General features: G+C 42.8%; 2 protein-coding genes across 7 annotated transcripts in view; both read right to left on the reverse strand.

The window, feature by feature from the left end:
• The window catches only part of LOC125285415 (potassium voltage-gated channel subfamily KQT member 4), a 72,496-nt gene extending 64,789 nt beyond the window's left edge, over positions 1 to 7,707 (reverse strand). For both annotated transcript variants that reach the window (XM_048229850.1, XM_048229851.1), the window contains exon 1: positions 6,429 to 7,707. In XM_048229850.1, coding sequence (XP_048085807.1) covers positions 6,429 to 6,742 — 314 coding nt within the window. In that variant the 5' untranslated portion in view covers positions 6,743 to 7,707. The remainder of the gene's footprint in view (positions 1 to 6,428) is intronic.
• Positions 7,708 to 13,988: 6,281 nt separating this feature from the next.
• nfyc (nuclear transcription factor Y, gamma) overlaps positions 13,989 to 17,682 on the reverse strand; it is a 28,791-nt gene continuing 25,097 nt past the window's right edge. For all 5 annotated transcript variants that reach the window (XM_048229501.1, XM_048229499.1, XM_048229500.1 and 2 more), the window contains 3 exons: positions 17,016 to 17,123; positions 16,619 to 16,675; positions 13,989 to 15,823 (listed from right to left, as the gene is read on the reverse strand). In XM_048229501.1, the coding sequence (XP_048085458.1) occupies positions 15,701 to 15,823; positions 16,619 to 16,675; positions 17,016 to 17,123 (288 nt within the window). In that variant the 3' untranslated portion in view covers positions 13,989 to 15,700. The remainder of the gene's footprint in view (positions 15,824 to 16,618; positions 16,676 to 17,015; positions 17,124 to 17,682) is intronic.

Here is a 17,682-nt window from a genome sequence, read left to right on the forward strand (position 1 = left end):
ACCTGACTGATCCTGGAATTTATAGCTCAGGACAGGTTTACAGTGTGATTACTAAAGCAGATTCTGGCAGGACCACAAAATCGGTGCGTGGCTGGCTTGTGTACAGTAGATTAGCAGAATATACACAGCATACATTTCTCAACATCCCAGCATTACATATACGGTAATTCCAGCAGATTTCTATGTACTAACACTGCACACTGCCTGCACAGTACATCAGCTGCTCTGTGCTTCAGACAGCTGTACTGGTGATGTTCACGGCTCCTATTATGACATAATTTTCATTCCTTTTAGGTTTCTATACCTTCATAATCCTTTCTAATACCCTGTAAACCACATCTCTTAAAGGAGTGTTTCCTGGCGTGCTTGTTCATAGATATCACTGTGGTCAGATGTCCATGCTTGGCCGTGGTGCGTACTGAAAGTATTCACCATGGCACAGTGCCTGTTGCTGCTCTTGCCGTCAGCATTTGCTGTGGTGAGATTATCACCTGTCCAGAGATGACAGCGTGTCTGTGGGTTGATGGATCACCTTTCCTCAGCCTATGGACCCTTTCAAGAGAGTTCCATTATCAGCATCATAGTTGGCCCCACAAGATTTCCTTTTTAACATTCCATATGTTATCTTAATGCAGAGGAAGTAGATTGGGGCCCAAATAGAACGTTCAAGCATTGTTTTTGTTTTTATCGTTGAAAGGGTCCATACATTACGCCTCCACTGGAACTATATAGCTTGTGCTTTTCTTTCAGACTTCCAGTCACTTTATGCTATATAATTGTTCCTCCTTTTTACGATCAGAAACCTGTGTGATGGAATTTGAGCTGTCGTTGTATTTGTTCTGTTGATGTATCTAATTATTCCTTTTTGCAGTGTGTGCACCAAATGTCTAAATCGCGCCCCTCTCCTAGTTCTCTGGATGAATCTCTGTAAAATCACTGTAAAATGTTTGCTTCTGTACACAATATCCACCTAAAGTAATTAAAATAATAATTATAGGCATATCAGGGATACAAGAAGTATGTCAAATATTAATGATTCACTATAATGTGCAAATAATCACTTCCAGCAAATTCACAGTGTTTACATTCTGTCAACATATCCACCACATATTGTCGTTTTCAACGAATACTGTTATCCAAAGGATGATGGACAATACCGCTGTAGTCAAAATACTTACTTTACTTGGGCAACCATAAATCATAGCTGATTGCTCATGCTCATGGTGCAACCTGAACACAAACGCATGGCGGTCATATTGACCAGGGGGGTATTCCAAGTACGTGGTTTAGTGACAAACCTGGGTTAGTTAACTCAAAGTAGGTGGTAAACCTCCTAATAGAAGAACTGCATGGCTTCATTCTCCTAACAAAACAATACCATAGGGCTCTTGTTGTAGGAGGTTTACAACTTACTCTGAGTTAACTTACCCAGGTTTGACACTAAACCATGTACTTGGAATACCCCCCTGCTCCTCCCACACATGACGCCACAGTTGAAAAGTGAATGAGACAAAATTCAGTACCGTGGACAGCGCATGCTTGTAAACATCAAACCGTCTGCGAAAAACAATGGACCTCAATCCCAGACGTGGGACCGTGCAAACCACCGTCACCTGCAAACAATTACTACATGCACCTGCAATCCATTACGTCTCGTTAGAGCAGCTTTTTAAAACAAACACTTCTTGCAATCCATCATCACTAGGCCTCACAGCTCAACACAGTGGACACTCTAAATCTGCTGTGACCACTTTGTTCCCTTTTGTGCACTTTACATGCTGACTGGGACTGGGTACGTTTTCAGCGCAGCGATGGCATACACCCTTGGCTTGCCCAGGTCCCCCAGCCCCATGTGGTTGTCAAGAAGACCAGGCCATTCTCTCTGACTTTAAGACCAAGGTGATCTACTACATGGCAATAACAGATTTCATGCCATGCAACATGCAGTGAACCATTACATTAATAAGTATGCTTTAAAATACTATGGTTTATTGTGCTGGGGAGCCACAAATGCCTCAGTGCAAAGAGAATAAGTCTGGAGGAAGTGAGTTGAAATTTGGCATTGGATTGATCTGAAATTTGGCTGAATGTTGTTGTAAAACCTGCCAACAACTTGACCAAAGCACCATTTACCATTCCTGTTTTGGTTGGAGAGGTGCTTACAGTTTAAGTTCTGTGAGTCCTTCATCGGGCTTGTGATTATCTTACATAAGGTAACAAACACTCATCAGTCCTGGTTCATCAGCCCAACCACTGCCCCGATGTACCTCTTGCTCTTTGAGACTACTGCTAACTCAGTGCCACAAAGTGCTGCATTTTTCATCCCATTAACTACCATATAAATATGTCAAGGCCAGATAGGCAAACATTAACATGCCCTAAGGTCATATCTACAAGCCTCTTCAGAGTGGAAAACCTGACCTAAGATAACTTCTACCTTCAGCCAATGTTATTATTACCCACAATGCCCACTTCTTTTAACCTGACCCTAGCCAGATGAATGTCGTTCCGCTTAGCTCCGCCTAGCTTCACTCTAGGCGGAGCGATATTCATCTGGCTATTGCCAGGTTACACTTCTTTAGCTCATGGCATGAAAGCAACAACATAATGACCTCTGAAATGTGAGAGGACCCTTCTGTCAGGCACCAACAGTTAACAGGTAACAGCTGTAGAGCAACTAGCAGTGCAGTCAACTTGTTCTGAGAGCACACCTCACCGGTTCAACATTGCACACAAACCTTGAACACACATTCTAATACTAGGGTGCCGCGGGGGGGGGATGGGGGAGGGTGGTTAGGATGATTCTAAGGGCCCAGCACTGACAGGAGGCCCCCAGAGAGTGCCCCCCCCCCCTGCCCACCAATAATACTATATATTATCGAGGGGCCCAGAATCATTGTCTGTCATAAGGCCCAAAACTAGCAGCACCCCTGAATAATACACACATAAACTCACAGTCATTCACCAACACTCAAATAAAGCTGAAACATAAAAAGAGTAAGTTCACCCAAAAGCAGCATACAGCAATGTCCGAATGCTTTGTTCATGAAATGCTGTGATCATGTAAAAATATCTCTGGAGCCCCATCTTTTGTCATTCTATTTTTTTTTCTTTGGCCTTTGCAGCCAGCCCATTCAATGACTTGATGTGAGCATGAGGGGAGTGAAATGATTCTTTTTCAAATTGAAAAGGGCACTTGTGTAGGGATGCTTCTGTTACAAATGTCCAGTTTGGTCTCCATGATGAATAGCAGGAGGAACAAAAGGTCAGTTAAAAACATGTGTGTTTGTGTAAGCACATTTGCATGTGTGTGTGTGTGTGTGTGTGTGTGTGTGTGTGTGTGTGTGTGTGTGTGTTGGTCAATGTGAGTTTGTGCGCACGTGCATTTAGCATCTGCGTGTTCCTCAGAAACCCTCTGGAGGGACAGACTGGGGACACTGGATATAGGGGAGAGGGGAAAAGCGGGGTGGACAGCTGTCACCGACCCTGACCCCTGACCCCTGACCCCTGACGTCCAACACGTCCCTATCCTGTAATTGACCACTGACGTCCAACTGTCCCACTGTGCTGTACATGTCAAAGGGGTGTGGGGGGTTGGCCCCTCCTTTCACACCAGGGGTTCTCCCTGTCCTCACATCACCACCAGACCCCGTCAGCGACACCGCTAGTGGACCACCAGGACTTCAGAGCACCCTTGGTAGGCTCTGGGAACACAGGGGGACTCCGCAGAGCTTTGAAGTTCTTGTTTGGTCTGGATCCGTCCGTGGAAGACGAGGAAGGAGGAGATGTCAGGACTCAACCCCCCAGGTCTTGAGACTCTTGTCCCCCTCGTCTGTGCGGACTGGACTTTGAAAAGCCTTTTCAAGCCAAGGGAGAGAGTTCTCCACCGTAAGGAAAATATTTACCCAGTCTAAAAAAAAATCACCTCCCCAGCCATTAATCACTGCTCGCCACTCTCGAGCACTTTTAGCCTAGCTCGCACAGAGTAGCGTTCCCTTATACAATGTCCGATTGGCGCCATTTTAATGGGTAGGGGTGGGCTTTTTATTAAGCCCTCTAAAATGGGTTTCCAGTAAATGTCTAGTACACCCTCAAAAGTGACTTTTTTTGTTATTTCATAACAAGAAGAAAATTCAAAAGAACACCCAACTTCAGATAGGATCAGGATGTGGAGTTTGGGAAGTGGGGGGGGGGCGAACAAGGGGCCTGTTGGGAGATCAATGCTGCTTTGATGGTGACTGAGGGGAGGCTCGTGCAGGAGAATAACGCCGATTTACAGTGAGATCCATTAGGGCCGCGGCTGCTCCATGGAGATGAATGGCAGAGCGGGCCCTGGGCACAGCTGATAAGCTCTGCCGTCTGCAAGAGTGGAGACATGGCAAACCTGTGTGCTCTAACCTCGTTACCCACACCTCAACCTACAATGGTGGCTTATTACGACTTAGAGGCAAGGGGTGGGGTGGTTGGGTGGCCTCTAATAGGTTAGTCTGCAATTTATAACCTCCTCAATCCTTTCCCCCTACCCGATTAAAGTCCACCATGCATAACAGTTTTGAGAAAAAATGACTCAATGCCCCTCCCCTGCTGTGTTCCTCAATTGCACTCATAGCACCCTAAAGCAATGGCATTATTAACCACACATATTTATTCCGTCCAGATACTGTCCATCTACACTCATACCTCAAGACGGATTTCTGTGTACGGCTCTCGGGGTCCATAAAAGCACTCGAATGACAAAGATTTACTTTAGCTGGTGGAGACACATCCTGATGGCTGTAACTCATCACAAACAGCGGCCTATTATGACAACAGGATGCAAAGCAGTGCCAGTGAGCAGCATCACTCTGCACGCATGATAGAGAGAGACTGACGCACATGGCAGGACATCGTCTCAGCAAAGAGTCTTTCACACACACCGTATGTAAAGAAAAAAAATATTATTCATGACATTTTTCACACTGACTAAATGTACTGTTAGCATTACAGTATAGGCTTTATTATGTTTAATCCTACTGTAATTGATGCAATAGAAGCAGCGGAATTTGTACAAAATGAGTAATCATGCTGCTCTGAAATATGTGACTAGGTGCACCATGCAAGTTTTACTTTGATGAGAGGTGATTAGGTCAAGTTCAAGTCTTCTATATTAATTATCCCCTCAAAAAAACAACAGACTGCAGGTGCTTTTTCACCAATTAATGAATATGTCGTTCTGTTGTGTGCTTCTGTTTGCTCAGATGACTGAAATATTGCTGCACCTCTGATGCTACGGGCATAGTTGGGAGAATAAATGCTAAATGCTGATTCAAACTTTAAATGCCATGCACCAGGCGTTTTCTACTGAGAAGTCTTTTTACAGTCACAATTTGTTATGGCTGGAATTCATTAAACAGAAAAAGTGATGTAAGGTTTGTTCCGCGAACTGTCACACCAAGATCTTATAAAACAAAGCAGGCAAACAAAAAAACACAATTTACTTCAAAACATAGCTGAGGAAACTCTTATTCGACACTTTTCAAACATACATTATTCACAACACCTGGCACACTGCGCAGCTGGAGTTGGAGAGACAGAGGTGCCGTTACCCACTCCCAAATAACCTGGAGATGTGAATGGGGTTCACGTGTAGGTAACCACTGTTAGAGTTTTTGTTGATGTATTGGGCTGTCAAAGTTTATCAGATGTGGGAACCATTAAAGTTAAGCAAGACACAGCAATGATTTTTTGATGGATGCCGACATAATGAAATTGTTTGCCACCGAATAGTGTCCAAGAGCATTTCTTTGAGTGCTATGGAAAGATGAAAACCTTATTTGTTGGCATGGGTAGTTTTATATGCAAGCTAATAAGGGAAATATTTGCAAAATAACATGTTTAAATATCAATGTAGTAATTGTCTTATAAACAGTAGGCTTATTTACACTAAATGTTAGCTCTGAAATGAGCATTCATCGGACATTCTGCACTCAGGTGTCATGATTGCGAAGCCTGTCATAAAATTATGCAAACTTGTTATGGTTATCGTAAATAGTCTACAATTTTAGACATACCATTTTGGCTTGTCTAAATGCATGGTCAGACTGAATGTCTTTATGTTTAAATATATTCTCAAACAGAGCTTAATTCAGAGACATTGTTAGTAGCGCACAATTGAATTGAATTCAAAATTCGTTCGCAATGCACCTGGAACGACTCCACTTGAAACAGTATTATTCTGGAAGTTGAATGGAGTTTGTACAATTAGCAGAACTTTGCTTTTTAAACTAACCAGTATCCTTCAGTACCAGTATCCTTCCCGACGCCCCGGTATCCAGCATCCTAATGCAAACTGTTGTGGGTCTGACGACGACAATTATCACTAGTGTTTCTATAATTACGTTGAAAAAAGGAGATGACAGGCAAGTGCGGAAGAATATAAATATACTTACATGAATGCGTGGTAGATGAAGGCCCATCCTCGAGGTCGTTCCAACACGTTATACATGAAATTTTGAAACTTTCTGTAGCGCTTATTGGATGCTGCAGTGTTCGCTCGTGGCCCTGGAGGCCCGGGCAATGGGGTCCCCAATAGCCCCGTGCGATGAGAGGGGTGTCCCCGTTCCGGTGTAGACGGTTCACTTCTCTCGGTATGAACCGCCGTGAGAGCGACAAATTCAACCCGCCTATCGTCAGTTGGAGCCGGGGGAGCCAGCATCCTAATGCCACCGTTATTGGAAGGGCTTCCCAACATGATCAGAATCATAAAAGTAAACTGAATGAAATACAATGATCCGTCTATAAAATGCCCTATGCACTATTTAATAATCAGCCAATGAAACTGAAATGCAATCAAAGTCATTGTTGACGGACTTCGGAACCGAGTTACCTATGTTAGCAAATGGGAAACTAATGAGTGTCGTAGACTATAGCCTACTGCAGTGCAACCACAGCTTCAAGCGTTGAGGTTTTGGCAGCACAACACAGATCAGTTCGTCTATGGGTCACCTATCTCAACACCAAATCCCCGCCGTTTAAATAAACAAACAAATCCTGATCTGTGCCACAAGAGAAAAGTCGACCAGCGACAAACATGGTTGAAGGAAAACTACAGTCCCCGTTTCAAAGTTATCGGAGGCTCGGTGGCAATCTTTTAAGTTCTGACCCTTTGAGAGAATGAGTGCCAATGTTACTGATTTTAGTTAATTTTAGTTCATCGCAACGACAAGTCCACCACATGTGCCACTGAAGTATCACCAAAACAGCTCACAATATTGTTTTACAACCTTAATAATCACGCTTAGATGGGGACACTAACTTCTGATAAGAACATTTTCGGAACGCTTAATCTTTATGAGGCAATCAACGCAGCTATGTTACTAGTGCGAAATCTAAACTTTTCTGAAAACTACATCAAGTTGCTGAGCAGTTTTAGAGACGCCACAGAAACGTTATCCATTATTACCCTTTTCATATAATTTCATGTCAAGACAGATGTTTGCGAAAGACATGCCCTCTTGGTCCTCTTCCCTTGCTCCCTTCCAATGCGCTTCGCTGATCAGGATCTTTCGGGGGAGGAGCGGTGAGGTCCTTGAAAAATAAAGAATCATTGGCAGACCCCTAATTCGATCATCTTGGCACACGGTCCCTTCTATGTGGCTTACTTGTATGAACAGTCACCCCCAAGTGAACGCAGATAAGAAGGAACGGATAAGCTCTCTGCACGAATGATTCGCGTCTCACGGGCGCATCGACAAGTAGCTTCTGAGTGCAAGCAGCGGAGAGGGAGCGCGCAAGAGGCAACGAGAGAGGGAGGGATACCAAACGGACCCTAACTGGATCTCGAAGTTAGTTGTTCGTCAGCGTGCGTTTGTTTATTATTTATTCGATGTAAGTTAATTTATAGTAGCCTACTGACGCATTATGTTCCATGTTGATTTCGACGCTATAACGGTTTTCAATGGTTGCTTTGAATTTTTCCAAACATAACACATTTTTAATGTCCCCAAAATAGATAACAACAGTAGGCCTACATATTGCCACGACCAATGATAAGTCTAGTCTACATTGTTTATGCTCTGGCCGAAATCACCCGATATAGATGTGTGTGCGGGCCAGATCATGGCACCAAAGCAGGGTTGTGAAATACCAAACACGGATTACCACTGCCTGAGTCATCGGAAGGAAGGCATATGAAACGTACAGTGGGCAGCTGCTATCAAAAGACCACAGTATAGCTCCGAAGGTGTTAATGACGCTAGCATGGATCTAGATACAGTTTATCTTTATTCGGTCAACACATAATATCACTCTAGTGTAATGGGAAAAAGTTTTGAATACAATAAAAACATTTTTTTAAAAATCCCAAGTACAATCATTGTTAGGCCTAGGCCTATGTAATTAAGATGCTGCCATAGCCTGCCCCAGAAGACTTCAGAAAGTCGGATATGTCCAGGGTTAGGTATGATTAGGCTACAAGTAATCTGGATTATGTAATCAGATTACAAAAAATCAAGTAGGCAACTGTAATCAGACCAGATTACATTAGACAAAATGGGCTGTGCCACGACAAAATGAGTCCAGTGTCGTGGAAATCCATTTCCAGATTGAAAATACCATTTCGAGGTTGAAATATTACTAAAATATGTATTTTCTAATTTGACCACAAACACATTCCTTAATTATCTATCACTCATTGACACACTTTTGTGGCAGTGTCTTTTTATTTAATGTATTTAATTGTTAAGTCTTTTATTTTGAAGTAATCTAAAAGTAATCCAAAAGTACTCAGATTAAGGAACATTGTAATCCAATGGACTATATTACTGATTACAGAAATTGCTGTGTAGTCTATATTCAGTAAAGTAATCTGACCCAACACTGGGTACTTGAGTTATGTATAATTGATTAGCCTGTAAACGCCTTTTCTCCTCATCTATGATTTTCTATGTTTTTGTTACTTATCGTAACAGCATAACTCTGCCACTGGTCTGATCTGATTTCCTTAAACCTAACAAACAGTTGCTCTTTCAGAGCATATTGTGTCTCCTAACACAAGTTTTGCACTCGAAAAAAAAAATCATTGACCAGCGTGGATGAAGGGAGAAGGGGCACTGGATTGGGACTACCGGTGAAGACGGAACAAACAGGGCGCATACACTCAGATGTACACACAGGTTTGTGCATGAAAAAAGCAATGTGCAAAAAAAAACAAAAAGTGTTTTGATACCTTTCATTACTGCTCTCAGCTCTCACTTCCTTCCTACTTGAGTTACAACAGACGCAATTTGGTAACCACAAGATAATGCTTACATGCAAAATTGCTGCTATGCAACCACATCAACATGCGAACAGCACTTGCAGGGGCAAAGGGTTTTTTTTGTTTTAAAGTAGTTATTCTGCAGATTACTTGTAAGGTGTAACAGTGCTATAACATCACCAAAAGCTCATACAGTTCCAATGAGAACTTTTAAGGATTCAGTCAAAAAACCTTTAAGGGCTGCACAGATGGTACCCTTTTGCAGAGAGAGAGAGAGAGAGAGAAAGAGAGAGATTAGGAAAAGAAAGAAAGAAAGAAAGAAAGAAAGATTGCAGCCCTACTGTTGGCCCTAGAGCACCTCTTTGTGTCGCTGCTGAAGGAAGGAGACATGTGGCTGCAAAACACAGGAGGTGGATCTGATGACTATAAACAGCTGGCAAAAGTCAGGGGCAGAGGAAGCACACACATACACACAGGCATACACAGACATGCAAACACACATGCACTTGCACACAGATGCATGCACAAACACACATAGAGACAGACAGACAAACAGACAGACAAACACACACACACATGCACACATGCACGCACACACACACACACACACACACACACACACACACACACACACACACACACACACACACACACACACACACACACACACACACACACACACACACACACACACACACACACACACACACTCAGACTCAGTTCTTCAATCTCATAGCTGTCTCTTAAAAGCATTTATAAAGTACAATTCAGAATGCACTGAACACATGGCCAGTTTTAGATGATAGTAATCCAAAAACGTCACGTGCACACATCCAAAAGCAGATGCTGGATAAAAAAGTATTGCCGTATAAAATCTCAGGAATATCCGCACACCAGCTCCCCTTTTTACTTGTTTATTTGAAGTATCACCAGTACTTTTTTACGGTTATAGTTGATGGAAATACGGTAAGTATACACGCAAATGCTCTCATAACGTCAGTGTTGATGAAAACGACTGTGCGCGTGCACACACATACAGACAATTAATTTGGATAAAAATAAGCCTGCGCCCAGATTCTCAGAAGCTCATGTGCCGTAACAGCACAAAAGGCCTCATCACCAGAACACATGGGGTGACCAGCATATTCTTCCCCACTTCCTGCTCACATGACTGGAATTACGATCCTGGAACAAAGGAGACCAAATGTCACGAGGTAAACCTCCTCTAGCTCTTTCTTTCACCCGCTCACTCACTCACACTCTCTCTCTCAGTCAAGTAAGTCACGCACTCACATTCTCCCTCTGGCATTCTCTCTCTCTCTTACACACACACACACACACACACACACACACACATTCTCTCACACCCCATGGTCTGCTGTTGAGCCCCTGGACGGGGGGACGGTCGCACAGGGACCTACCGAGGACTTAAAATACCCCACACATCGGCCCTCAGCCCTTTGTTTCCACTGGGCAAAACTCAGGACCTTCAGCCACTGTTGTAATGGCTTTCCCATACCACCCTGTTGTTTTGGCCTTCTCCTCCTCTCTGCTCTCTCCTTTCTTTCCTCTCCTCTCCCCTTTCCATGTTTTGATCTGCCATTTCCACTTCAGCCTAGATTATACTCAACTAAAAAAAAAAAAAAAAACAACAACATCAGAAAAAGTAACCTTTAGCAAAGAAGAAAATATCAACGGAGGAGATTAGCATATTTTCTAGGCCTCAAAGTCATCAAAGCAGTTAAGACTAGCAGTTAAGAAGTGGATGTGGTCCTGCTTGTGCCTGTATGAGGGATCCAAGTGACTCATTTCATTTGACTATACACTAGATGCTGTATGGATTATTTTACATCATGCATTAGCATTCCTCTTTTAATACCACTCCAGATATATTTTAACATCACAAATTAGCCTTCTTCACTACATTTGTGAATGTACGATGTCCATTTCAACTAATAATATGTGCAATATTGCAGAATATGTTTCAAATCATCTTTTCATTATTTAGAGAAAACAGAAATTCTCAGTCGTAACAATTGTCTTCCACTAAGCACAGGGTGTGTTTTTCCCAGTGTTGACAGTTGTGAAGCCTACTTGGGTGGGGTCTTCCCTTATTTTTTTATAACATATGACAGTTGCAAAACCTATGCGTGTCCCACTAATTGAACGGCTGATTAATACATGTCGACAAAGAATGAATTTGAGTTCCTCAAGTTCCTCTTAGTTTGAAATTCCCCTTTTTTAAATTTCAAAGTCATTGGGCAGTTTGTGTGCAACAGAGCTGTTTCAGTTGGAATAATAAAAAAAAGCATATAAATACACCCCACTAGCAGTGACAGATTATTGGAATACCAGTGTCATGATGAAGAACAGTATGGTAAAATATGTAATTATGTATCATTACTTACAGTATGTGCGTAAAAAACTACACTGCCTGTCTGTAAGGAGGGAAAAAATCTGTTTGGGAAAAAAAATATATTTTTAAAACCTCTTTAAATAGAAATAGGTTCTTTATGGAACCATTCCCATACTAAAATCCAGATAAAGACAGATATGAGCTCAGAGTGAAAGCACTAGGGATTCTCTTTTTTAATGGCAAGCCAATGGACTTTTACAATGCTATACTTTACCCCAAGTTTCTCTCTGAATTAATGCATACATGTTTACAGAGTAGAGGGACATTGTTACATCAGAGCTGACAGGATATGCGACACCAACTCACACACACACACACACAGACAGACACACACACAAACACACTCAAACTCTCACACACACACTTCTGTGACTGGCTGAATGAGGAGCATTGAGTTCTCCTGCGTGAGAAATGTGTGGGTGAGTGGGTGTTGATGACTCCCGTCCTCCGCCCCGTGAAAGGAGCTTCTGTTGCCTCCCTCGCTCCTTCTCTTCCCCGGACATTAGCTGGGCAGGCCAGGCAGGCCGGGCACCAGGGATCAGAGTCCCACTGCTGAAAAGGCGCTCATAAAAAGGGACGGGTTTCCACACAGAGAGGGAGGGGGGGGGGGTCGGGCTGGCATTTTTTGGGAAAACTTCTCTTGGCAGCGGTCTCCTTACTAAATTCAACTTTCACATACACACACTCACAAACACACACACACACACACACATGTTCAGTATCCTTTCTGCCTGGCTCCCAGAGCAGTGTCAAACACACAGAGAGAGGCAGGCAAAACAAACGGGCCCTCACAACCTGGATGTCCTGGTGTGGGGACCAGGATCTTGATAGTCCAGTGGGATTTACTAACGAGCAGTGGAGGGGTTTGGGGGTGGAGTCAAAGTCAAGCAGTTGACAAAAAAGACCAGGAAAAAGATGGGAGGGAAGGAGAGATTCCTGGAGAGGCGCAGAGGGTTGCAGCCTCACATAGACAGCTGTGGAACACCACTCTGCTACAGGCTTAATCCCACCACGCATATAACTCACAAATGAAGACGCGCAAAGAGGCTGCTTGATTAAACGTTCACTGCCGGCATGTTAAATATGACAATACCTCTCCTGGATACATGGTGCCACATTTATGACAGGGTGCTCATGGCAATGCTGCCCTTAACAGGCCACCATCCCACACTATATGAAGGTGTCCATCAATGGGAGAGGGAAAAAACAAAACATTGGCTTGAGCCCAAAGGCTAATGGCGCACGAATATGCATTACAAAAAACAAATAGGGGTTACTTTATGTAGGCCTATCTACAAAACTTTTGCATTAAAGAGTAGTCCTCAATAAAAAGGGGAGTTGAAAAAAAGTTCAAAGTCAAACATAGCCTATTGGCCTCATCACAAGTAACCCTGTGTCTCTGAAGCCTGTTCCTTGATCTCACTATAACTACGCAGCAGCCAAGATAAATACTCAGAGTTCAATCCTATTCATGCTTGGATTAAGCAGACATTCTCACAATCCTCACATTTTACTAATTAGATGAAGCGAGTCAGAGTCCGTTTTCATTAATACGCTAATTGTTCAGCGATTAAGTCAATTAACGTGGCACCATGTCTACAAGTGAAGGCCGGACAGATATTCCTGAGGTGACTAGGGTTCACCTGGAATCCTGTTTATACAATCAAAGCTCGGGCAGGACTTGATCTGACGGCTGAATATTAAAGGGCTACGTATTAATCTGACGCTAATCCTTGAAAAATAACTCAACTCTACTAATCTGATGAAGCTGTCGTTTAATTTGAAAGCTAGATCAATTCATGACCTACACAATTGCTTAAGGTCATCCATGTTCTTGGAAGTAGTTGGCCTATTGCTTTCTGGCCGTAATTCCAAAAGATGAGGGAAATTACCGCGATGTCACTCACCCTGCACATAATTTGCAGTTCCTGTGTAATTACGTCTTCCTTTTAAGATTTAGGTCGGATAAGGAATGCGCCCTGGCCTCAGAAAAGCTTAGCGGTCTCCAACAGACAAACTCGTGACTGTATTATTCCAAGACGATAACTGTTTGCCATTCCACCACCACCCATTAGAGCTCATAATAAACACGAGCGGGCTGTGTTTGAAATATACGTTTTAGGCCACTCTGGACACCACGAACGCACGCACATCATTAAATAAACCTATTAAAAAAAACTCCAAGCTAATGATTTCAACTTTTAATATTCACAAGCATACTAGAGTCTCCCCCTAGCGATCAACTTGTGTATTACATGTTCATTCCTCAGCAGTGGATATACAGTAGGTGGGTCGACTATTCAGTTGTGACTGAACAAATAATGGAAGTACTCCATGTTTAGGTTTCATTTTTTTATTTTCCCACATTTCAAAGTTTGTTTACAAAAACAAAACAAAATAAAAACAAAAATAAAAATTGTACCTAGTTGCATATCATGCTGGCAGTTGTAACTACATGCAAAATATCAATAGTAAGACCAACAATGAATGTAGGCAATAACAACAATAATAATAATAATAATAATAGTAATAATAATAATAATAATAATAATAATAATACCTCAAGTGAAAAACGAAAGGGCATTCATCTTTAAAAATCTACTTGACAATTACGTCTTGTATTAAAAGGAGTATAAAAGAGCCTCTTGCTCCCAGAAGAAATGCAGTTTTGTACAGGGGGTGAGAAAAGGATGAGTATGAGAGAGGACAGAACAGTTCTGGCGCACACAGAACAATTCTTTCAAAAACACTGAAAAAGACGGGACAGAGATGAGAGGACACTGCTCACGACTGTGAGAGGGGCAATTTTACAGCACAATATCCAACAAGGGAAAACAAACAAACAAAAAAAAAAAAAAAATACAAGAATACAAGAAAAAAAAAAAAAAAAAAAAAAAAAACACACAAAAATCCCCTCCACACACAGACAGATTATTGAGGTCCGCTTAATGTGTGCAAGATCCCCCCCCAAAAAAAGCCCTTGACATCAATTTCACAATGCTGGACACTTCTCAAATGAAAACTTATCAAAATAACGAAAGTAGGTACATCTTCTGGAGCTGATCCAGCGGTTTCGAGTTTGTATTATCATGTTACTGTACAGTGATGTGTGTGTTGTGTGTGTGTGTGTATGTGTATGTGTATGTGTATTTGACTGTGTGTGTGTGTGTGTGTGTATTTGACTGTGTGTGTGCGTGTGTCAGTGTAGTCTATGGCTTAGTTTATTGTTTTTATTACTTCTGAAATGGTGTTAGGCTACACATGACATGTCATGATTCTCCTCTCGGTCCAAAACGGACAGCAAGGTCTCCTTAGCTCAAAGATGGAGGAGATCGCCTGGAAGCCCTGTTCATTAGGACACCAGACACATCACAGAGCAAGATGCCAAGTGATGAGGCCGAGCTCAGGGTCACTTAACGAAAACAAGGGGAAACGAGAGAGAGAAAAAAGCAAGTCAGTCAGATAGATATGAAGAAATTAGGACACAAACACAAGACTGTTCTAGAACATAAAGGAGAGTGAGAGAAAGGAAGCGAAAAAGAGAGATGAAGGAAGTGTAAGAAAGAGAGCCCGCGTCTGAGAAAGGCCGGACTAGGTGTTAGAGATCAAAGTCAGGACACTCCACAGCAGGTCGGACCTACAGTAGAAGTCGGCAGGGTCTTAGAGCTGAAAAGGTTAGGCTGCTTTTCAGCCATCGGCACCTCTCCAGACTCCCACCGGAAGGAGACGGGAGAGGACGAGAAGCCAGGAGGCTGACGGCAGGCTTAGACCCTGGGGTCAGCTCTCGAAGAGCGGCTTTTGTACAGAGGAGCGGAGGAACCGGAGAGGACGATGGTGGCGGGCTTCTGGATGTGTATGGGGCTGGGGTGACGGTACAGGAGGGCTAGTATGAGGGTGGGTCGGGCGTAGTGGCCCACCCCCTCCCCCATTCCTGGATGTAAGGGGCATCGTGGGCATTGCGTTGGAGAAGGGCGAGGGGGGACAGGACACACCCCTCGCCTCGTCACACGGGGGGGCCGTGAGGACCTGGAGGGAGGGGGGGCAGGGACTCAGTCTGCGCTGACCTGTGTGGTCACCTGGCCGTCTGCAGTCTGATTGGTGGACTGGATGAACATGGGCTGAGTCAGCTCCTGTCCCGCCGGCATGGTGACCTGCTGGATCTGATACAGCTGCTGTGGAGGCAGAGAAGAGCACACAGAGCAGGGTGAGCATTACAGAGACCAGGAGAGAGGCCAGTTAAAGAGGTAGACAGATAATGGAAGTGTGAATAGAGAAGGGAGAAAAAGAAAGAGAAAGAGAGAGAGAGAGAGAGAGAAAGAAAGAGAGAGAGAGAGAGAGAGAGAAAGAAAGAACGAAAGAGAGAGAGAGAGAGAGAGAGAGAGAGAGAGAGAAAGAAAGAAAGAAAGAAAGAAAGAAAGAAAGAAAGAAAGAAAGAAAGAAAGAAAGAAAGAAAAAGAAAGAAAGAAAGAAAGAAAGAAAGAAAGAGAGAGAGAGAGAGAGAGAGAGAGAGAGAGAGAAAGAAAGAAAGAAAGAAAGAAAGAAAGAAAGAAAGAGAGAGAGAGAGAGATAGAGAGAGACACACGTGAGTGAGAATTGAAGTAGAACATGTTTGTAAGGGGAACAGAAAGCAAAAGAAGAGATACAAAGGGATGCAAGAAAAGGAGACATGAACATGAAGATTAATAAATCTACTTGAGAGACATGAAGATTAATAACTACTTAAGAGACAATAGATGACACAGCCAGTCACAAATATGTGGGGAACATATTAACATATTTTATATTCATATATTATATTCATATTAACATATTTTATTAACATATTTTATTTTATGACATATTTTATGTCCATCACTATGCTTTGCTTTACCATTAACAGGAGTTTTGTTCTACTTTACATCTACAAAGACTGCCCATGTGTGTGAGCACTAACAGCACCATGAACAGGAGAGGACAGTGGGTCTTACCTGTCCGTCAGTAAACTGGTTGAACTGCTGCTGGCCTTGTTGCACCTCCTGTGTGATCTGAGGAAGAGGTGGGTGCGTTAGGACACTATGACCACGGCCAGATTCTCTTATAGCTATCTTAATATCAATCTACTTTTACTTCACATCCTTGTAATAAAATTGCTAAGTACTACCCATGCAAATATCTACTACCCTTACAAATATGCAAACATGTACTAAAATTGCATGCTAAATTTCAAATGTGCTCCCACCTTTTAGAAATCTAAATTGTGTATACTAAATTAACCTATAGCATAACATTAAGCATATTCTTTTCTATAGAACAAAACTATGAGTTTTTAAAGTTGTATGTCCCATTTTTCAGTTCTACAGAAAGGTATGTATGAGTGTTGTCTACCTGCTGAGCGTTCGTAGCAAGCGTCTGTATTTGCCCTTGAACGACCTGCGTGCCCGACACGGGCTGAGCCAGGCGGATGTACTGGAGCTGACCTGAGCTCAGCTGCACCTGCACACCGTCACCAGAAGGGGGAGACAAAGGAACACTCCGGTCAAACAAGCTCCTCACAGAGGTCTGGAGCAGAAGATTTAACAGCTGCCACGCCAATTAACATGGGAAGACAACTCAGAACTGGACAGCTGGAGACATTTGGAGCTTTCCAGACTGAAACCCAGGCATCGGTTAACATGAGCTATGCACTTCATGTATGAGGAAGTTTCACCCTCACCCCTCAGCTCAAAATGTACCTTTCATGTAAGTGATCTAATCTAATCATAGATAGATAGATAGATAGATAGATAGATAGATAGATAGATACTTTATTGATCCACAAGGGGAAATTCAAGACTCAATCATAAAATCATAATCATCTGCTCAGTGTCAATGAGAGTGTCTCAGGCTATGTCCACATGTAGCTGGAGATTTATTAGATTTAACAGACATTTTTTTTAAATGTATTTTGCCCTTACGTCCAACCGCAAACTCCCGTTTCGGGGCACTGAAAATTATTGTTTAAAAACTCCTCCCAACGTGGAAATTACAACATCGCCATCTGCTTAACTGACGT

The sequence above is a fragment of the Alosa alosa genome, chromosome 20 (assembly GCF_017589495.1).
Source record: "Alosa alosa isolate M-15738 ecotype Scorff River chromosome 20, AALO_Geno_1.1, whole genome shotgun sequence".
Classification (NCBI taxonomy): Eukaryota; Metazoa; Chordata; class Actinopteri; order Clupeiformes; family Clupeidae; genus Alosa; species Alosa alosa.